General features: G+C 33.2%; 3 protein-coding genes across 3 annotated transcripts; 1 reads left to right on the top strand and 2 right to left on the bottom strand.

The window, feature by feature from the left end:
• The first annotated feature begins 321 nt into the window (after positions 1 to 321).
• Positions 322 to 683, top strand: LOC143606656 (heavy metal-associated isoprenylated plant protein 47-like). Its single transcript, XM_077082352.1, has 2 exons — positions 322 to 438; positions 540 to 683. Exons 1-2 carry the CDS (start codon positions 348 to 350, stop codon positions 677 to 679), a joined length of 231 nt encoding a protein of 76 aa, XP_076938467.1. The 5' UTR covers positions 322 to 347; the 3' UTR covers positions 680 to 683.
• A 1,836-nt stretch (positions 684 to 2,519) lies between these two features.
• On the bottom strand, positions 2,520 to 3,696 carry LOC143606655 (uncharacterized). Its single transcript, XM_077082351.1, has 2 exons — positions 3,352 to 3,696; positions 2,520 to 3,130 (listed from the first exon to the last, which is right to left on the bottom strand). Exons 1-2 carry the CDS (start codon positions 3,575 to 3,577, stop codon positions 2,544 to 2,546), a joined length of 813 nt encoding a protein of 270 aa, XP_076938466.1. The 5' UTR covers positions 3,578 to 3,696; the 3' UTR covers positions 2,520 to 2,543.
• A 913-nt stretch (positions 3,697 to 4,609) lies between these two features.
• Positions 4,610 to 6,500, bottom strand: LOC143606653 (putative WRKY transcription factor 20). The gene is made up of 3 exons (XM_077082349.1): positions 6,292 to 6,500; positions 6,047 to 6,205; positions 4,610 to 5,288 (listed from the first exon to the last, which is right to left on the bottom strand). Exons 1-3 carry the CDS (start codon positions 6,498 to 6,500, stop codon positions 4,889 to 4,891), a joined length of 768 nt encoding a protein of 255 aa, XP_076938464.1. The 3' UTR covers positions 4,610 to 4,888.
• Positions 6,501 to 6,859: the final 359 nt, after the last annotated feature.

Raw genomic sequence — 6,859 nt, 5'->3', positions numbered from 1 at the left:
CTCTTATTAAGAACCTTCGGACGGTTTAAATGAGATGATATTTATTCGAAAAGATTGAAAATCCGTGTAAATTGGTTGGTCAATGGTCATGGTAGGCCCCCAAGAAATTAAGTTTACAATTATTTTATTAACTCTAGAACAAACACCTTATGGCTTAAGTAAACCATTCTATAACGTAACTACTAAATACATATATATGTATGCTATTGTCTATTTCACGAGACCAAACCCACATAGTCAAAATGAAGGTATGCATATTTCCTTCTTTTATAAGATTCAAAACTGTGTAAAAGTTGTAAACTTGTTGATATTGGCACGTTTAATTTTTACGTTAACTGACTAATTACATGATGTTGCAGAAAAAGATTGTTATAAGCATACAAACCAAGTGTGAGAAATGTCGAAAGGAAGCAATGAAGGTGGCTGTTACTGCATCAGGTACTTTTAATGAAATAACCATGTGTCCATGTTCTTATATATAGCTCAGTGTATGTATGTGTGTTGTCGTTGATAATTAATTAGATTGAAATTGTTTGTAGGTGTGAATTCGGTGGAGGTGCAAGGGGGAGACAAGAACCAGTTGGTGGTGATCGGGGAAGGGGTAGATGCGGCCGCATTGACGAAGTCGGTGAGGAAGAAGATCAAGAATGCATCACTAGAAATGGTTCAGGAGTTGTAAGCAGCTCTAGCCTCTAGTACGTTATTGTTATCTAGATTTACATTTTGCTATATTAAATACAACAACTAGAATCTTAGTTAAACGAATGTAATTTAGTTTTTGTACACGTTAATTAAAATAATTTACTATTCATAAAAACTTTTATTAGTAAATATTAAGTATTTCTTATTAATTGTTTCTGGCAATGATAGCCAAGGAAAACTTGTAAGTAATAAGAATTCTTGGCAAATTTCATTAACATGTTGAATATAAACTTTTGGGCTCATTAATTATAAAATATAGTGTATATAGGACTAGTTTTGTTATGCTTAACTAAAGCCCGTCAACCTGTTTGACACATTTATCATGTTCAGGTTACAAGATTTTATTTAGCGGGTGAAAATTTTATAAAACATCTACTAAATATGTACAATAATATTAATATAAGTAAGAAATATAGTTACTATATGAAGCCACTTTTCGGGGGGGGGGGGGGGGGAGTTACTATTTGAAGCCCGAAGCAAGTGAGATATGAAAATTCTGTTCATTTTGAACGTTTTTATTTAATTTATTCACTTGAATAATAACTTGAGGAAAACGAAGACTTATATAATCAGAAATATTAGAGCATACATATTGGAACCTCTATATCCATATTTTCTATATTCCATAGAAGAAAAGGCAAAGAAAACAACTAAAACTCTATCACATTGGATTCTCTATAATAGAAAACTAAAATATAACCCCTCCATTTAGATGCTTATATTCAACCCTCTATAACTTGTTGTGACGGTATAAAAAATAGGAAAATCAACAAAATAAGTGTTTGTGAGTAAGATAAATATAGAAATAAAGAATTGGATGTAGAAGGTTTTTAAAAAGTAGATAAACTCTAGAGAAAAATGTTACTTTTAATTAAATTATAGTGAGATGGATTGAGGAAATTAAAATGTTCTTTTATAAAATGTTAAAAGCAAAACAAAATAGTTTTAAAATTGGGTCAGACCCAAAGGATGAATTTACGTGGGCCGAGTCTGAAGGGGGGGGGGGGTGTGGAGAATTTGTAACAGATAATTTTTTAATTAAAAAAAAAGGTTTAATATGACTTGTGTATTTGTTTCTGCTTTAACAAAACAAAATTATCTGCTAAACGGTAATCTGAATGTTTAAGAGATCATATAGTAATAGGTAGAGAAATTGTTGGACCGACCAAAATAACCTCTTCTATTTTATAAAGAAACAATACAATGCCAAAAACATATTTCAATAACATGTATCCAAATTTCAATACATACAACAAGTAAAGACGACAATCATATCCAGTAAATCACATCCATAGTGAAGCTACCGGTAGGTACGGGAAGGGTGTGATGTAGGCCGAATAGACCAACAAACAAGACTAAAATATTTAACACTGCTGCAAGAATTGAATTAAATATGTATACTTGGGATTTTTGCTAAGAGCGCATATTTAACATAGTTCCTTAAAACACACTTAAAGATATTTGTTTTGTCTTCCAAGGTACAACAACTAGAGAAGTAGTAATCGTGTCATAGAGTAGTTCATTACTCCGAAATAACAAGATAGCTGTAGGCGTTGCATACCCTAACAAGAGGGTTCGGACTTTTGTTTTGTGAAACAGAATAAAATGCTAAAGAGTTGTCCTCTCAGGTTTATTCACATGTGAAAAACTTTCACGTTCTATTTCGAGCGTCAATATCTCATTCATTAACTTAGGTTTAAACGCATCTGTTATCTTCATTCATAACTCCATTTGGATGTCATTTTGAAACTTTCATCAAGAAGAAAGTGGATCATAAGTTATTAATTAAAATCTCATATATGAAAATTTTCCACACTTTTTGCAGGATTTAAAACAAATTGTCAGCGAAAGTACCTACATTTCAAAATTATAACAAAGCAAGGTAGTATAGCACTTGGGTCTTTTACAAACAAGTAGTTTGGCCTTACTCCTTCAATAGAATCATACTCATCTTCATCAGTGTCATTCATAATTCGTCCTGAAATAACTCGACAAACCACGATAGCCATCTCTCCTTTCATCATCTCCACATTTGCATTAGCAATTATAACATCTTGACTTTTTGTGGTTAACCAAATTCCTGTTTTCTTCTTTGGATCATAAGAACCCGCGTTAATTATGCTGCAAATGTTGTCTTTGCATAGCTTAGACATCCCAAATCTCTTGGAATGTGTAAGTTTTGTTCCATAAAACATTAACTTCTCGTTACCGTCCACTATGTTTCTTGGATGCTTGTTCTGATGATCACAAGCTTTGTTCTTGACCTCCTCCCTGAATTTTTCGAATCTTTCTAGCGTTTCTTTTGAATTATTCAGCTTAAGCACTTGTTTTATTTTTATTGAATATTTTTTCGTGTCGGTTGTTGTTGATCTGAATATCATCTCGATCACATTTCTTGATGGGTCTCCGATCGCTAGTATTGTTTTACCTATAAACAGGTTGGTTTAGGTTATAACATAATATTTAGTTAAAAGTGGTCAAAATAGTATGTAAATACATACAACTTCCTACGTCGCTTCAGTAAAATATTGTTGGTTATCAAGTTACGATAAGTAAGGCTTACGGGTGAATTAACTATTTAAAAATTATTAATGAGGAAACTAAGTGTGCTAGAAAATAAAATCATCCACTCTTAAGAAGATGACATACCAGGAAAGCAATTTCTTGTGTGGTGGTGAGAGTATTCTTCATTATCTTGTGAATTTCTTCTTTGAGTGTGGGTTCCATGAGCGGCACGCCTTTCATTTCCTCGAGTCACATCCGTCCGCTTGCCTTGACAATTCACATTCCCTCTCCAAAACGCACAAAATGCATGCATTACTCCACCTTCTTGTGATTCAACTAGAGTTAGTGCACTAGTCGAATTGAATGGCATTGTTGCAAGACGACCTTACTAGTTAGCGAATAAAGCGTGTCTTAGATGGGTTTGGGTGGAGGTCGAAGGACCATAAGTTAACGTGGCACATTGCTCACAGAAGAGACGAAAGGCAGAATGATTGCAATGGTTTTGTATGCATTTAGAGCATTGAATGGCATTGAAGGTGATTGTGAGCTCATACATAGTGCCATAAGTTGACGAGTTGTTCCCTTTGGAAACACCGAATTGTCCAATAGAAGACTCTAAATTACAATGCTTTATTTGTTTTTTTCTTTTCAGTCTTTAAATATATTTTCCTAACCATCACTTTTTTACTCATAAATGTTCAATGGGATGATTGTTTTATAGTCATTTTTCACACTAATTATCTTAGGTTTCAGACACATTAATTGAACTCATGTGTCAAAAATTCATTCTCATGCCAAAAAAAATATTTTTTCCCACACTAATAATACAACAAAATTAAATAATAAAATACGTTGATGGTTAAGGGGTCCCTTGCCAATTTGGATGGATATAAGCATTGATTTCTACTTGGTAGCATTCAAGTACCATCAAATTCACTTTTTAACTTTTCTACATAATAATAAACGACAAAATCACAGAATAATCAATCTGTACATATACCATACATGTCACATAGTGTTTCTTGGCTTTCTTGCATAGTCCACTTCATCTTATCATGTGTCATTACAGTTATACTGAAATTTCTACTCAACCCCAGTTTTACTTAGTTTTTATGCACTATCAAATATCTACATTTTTTTCGCATATCAATTTTACTTTTTAAGAAAGTTGGCCAAGTTTATATACTCCAGGATATTTACTGGATAAAAATTTTATATCATATAGCCTCATATTAATATGAGTTCCCTGTGGATGAAAGAATACAAAATTAATATTATGATAACACCCTTGAGAAAATTTATGGTTGCAACTGCAACTGTAAAACAAGAACAAAGACGCCCTACAACCAACACAATATACATGCATACATACTTTATTTAATACAAATATTCACTTCCCAACACAAAGACTAGCAAAATCTTTAAAACACCCCCATTCAACCAACTATACCCACCCTATTACATTCAAATCTAAATTACATCATCTCACCTCTTTTCTCCCAAACACCTACTCTGCAGCTAACATTAAGGCAAAAGTACAAAAGAAAGACGAACTAGTGTTGCGTCTGCTGATAATTTTTTACCAACTTGTGACAAATTTGTAATTCATGCACCTTTTAACCTGTTGCGCGTTGCCACATGGCAAAAGCAGCTGCCTTGTTTTATTTTGTTTCTTCTAATTCTACGGACCCATAACGATTCTTCCAAGACTTTGCGGGTATGGGTTAGGAGAATGGGTAAGGGTAGTATGGTCATTGTTGCAGCCTTCAGCTTCATTCTCTCTAGACCCGTATACATTATTCCACTGAACAACTTTTCTGAAATTTGAATTTGAGACGTGTACTTGTGGTTGTTCAGGGAGTCTGTTACCGACTACAAGATCGAGGCAGAGAGTATTGTTCTCCTCTAATCTAGACTGTTGATTTCTCGACCCTGTAAGATCATGGTTATTATTTTTCACAGCAGGTACATCATGATTGTGTTTTCCTTCGTATGCGGTTATGACGGCTTTAGGATCATGTGATGCTCGCTCTACATGTTTTCTTACTGTACATCCAACACTTGTGCACTTGTAATAACTCCTGCATAATATCTCAAGATAAGTTACTTAAAGAGTAGCTTTAAACAAATAGGACTTCTAATAAAGCAAAACTACTCTTTACCCTTTCAATATTTCTGGTTGTCCAAAGTAATAAAAAGTTTCTGATAACTTTTTTAATCATAAATCATTATTTTATCTACTATATGATAATTATTATTTTGATCATCGACTTCTTTTCCATTCAGATATATTATAAACATGTAACATGCATGTTCAAAAGGAATGTACAAGACATTCTAATTTTTTTATTCCATTCCTTTATCTTTTTGTACCTAATAAATAAGTAGCTGGTCGCCCCATATTTCACAATTCTGTGAGCCCAAGATTCTTTTTCCTGTTTCTCTTATGTAACCCCTTTGTTTTCTTTTTCTTAATTTAAAAAATTTAATTAAAAAAGCAATAGTAAAAAAATCATACTTTATCCTAAATATCATTTTATCATTCTTAAATCTTCATTACTAACTATTCTGTATTTCCTTTATTCAATATGTGTAAGTTTCTAACCTTAGTTCAGTAATATAAATGAAGTTAACTTTATTAGGAAAAGAAGGGAAATCCTTGTGTATAAAAAGGTAAAAGAAAATTTAGCATCATGTTCTTATGAGATTGCTAAATTTTAGACCTTCTATATTAGATTTAAATAGATGCTTAATAAATTAAAGTCTAAAACACCTACTAATGAACTAAATGAAAAGCGTTTTATTTTTTTTTTTATTTGATTGTGAAATGAATACGTACCTAGGATTAGGATTCCCCCGCACAACTTTCTGGCCATATTTACGCCAGCGGTATCCATCATCCAAGATATCAACCTCACTAGTGGTTTGGACTACTACGCGTGGCTCACGGATAGGCTTAACCACTGGAATTATATCAAGGGTACCAAACTCTGTTCGCCTGATCACGCAATTTAAAGTTACTCAATATTAGCATTTAGTGCAACCAAAAATATTAAAATATAAAAGTATTATCCAACTTATCACCTCTTTTTTGAATATGGGTCGTCATCGTCTTCATCAACCTCATCTATACTGTCTTGATTCTCTTGTCTAGGAGATTGCAGTGGGGTTCCACTCGCATCTAAGTTAGGATTCTGGCCAGTATTTGCAGAACCTTCAATAACAATAGTAAACGAAATAAATGAGATTAGAAACACATACTTAATTCCTGACCAATACAAATCTACAATCATGGAAAGTGAAAATGGGTCATTGGCTCATTGCATGTTGTGTCATGGGTCAGAAATTCAGCGGGCTTAATTGACGACATGGTTCTGTTACAACGCAATTAATATATAGATTAAGGCTAGATGTTGACGTCAAAGTTCGCTATACAAATCAACTGGGTCAAAGGATGAGAAATAAGGCGAGATTTTCATTGGCCGGAGCCGGCGACCACTCTGTCGGGAAAACAGGGCTGGGGCTGGGCTGGGCTGGGTTTAATTATTTAATAATATTATGATTTTAAACAATTTACATTTTGACCCCTCGAGTTTCAAACTCTAGTTAAAACTGGTATAATATATTATTTACAAATTTAACCCTAAACTTT

Source organism: Bidens hawaiensis, unplaced genomic scaffold, assembly GCF_021521415.1.
Source record: "Bidens hawaiensis isolate Kalapana, Puna unplaced genomic scaffold, B.hawaiensis_p1.1 tig00076413_1, whole genome shotgun sequence".
NCBI classification, from domain to species: Eukaryota; Viridiplantae; Streptophyta; class Magnoliopsida; order Asterales; family Asteraceae; genus Bidens; species Bidens hawaiensis.
This window is presented reverse-complemented; position numbering and strand designations above follow the sequence as displayed.

Bases quoted from the DNA above. Each gene is read 5' to 3' on its own strand.
- LOC143606656 (XM_077082352.1), top strand. From the start codon at position 348: ATGATGTTGCAGAAAAAGATTGTTATAAGCATACAAACCAAGTGTGAG. The intron at 439-539 runs GTACTTTTAATG...AATTGTTTGTAG, and splicing joins GGTGGCTGTTACTGCATCAG to GTGTGAATTCGGTGGAGGTG.
- LOC143606655 (XM_077082351.1), bottom strand. From the start codon at position 3,577: ATGCCATTCAATTCGACTAGTGCACTAACTCTAGTTGAATCACAAGAA. The intron at 3,131-3,351 runs GTATGTCATCTT...ACCTGTTTATAG, and splicing joins CACAAGAAATTGCTTTCCTG to GTAAAACAATACTAGCGATC.
- LOC143606653 (XM_077082349.1), bottom strand. From the start codon at position 6,500: ATGATTGTAGATTTGTATTGGTCAGGAATTAAGTATGTGTTTCTAATC. The intron at 6,206-6,291 runs GTGATAAGTTGG...TTGCGTGATCAG, and splicing joins GACCCATATTCAAAAAAGAG to GCGAACAGAGTTTGGTACCC. The intron at 5,289-6,046 runs GTACGTATTCAT...GATATTATGCAG, and splicing joins CGGGGGAATCCTAATCCTAG to GAGTTATTACAAGTGCACAA.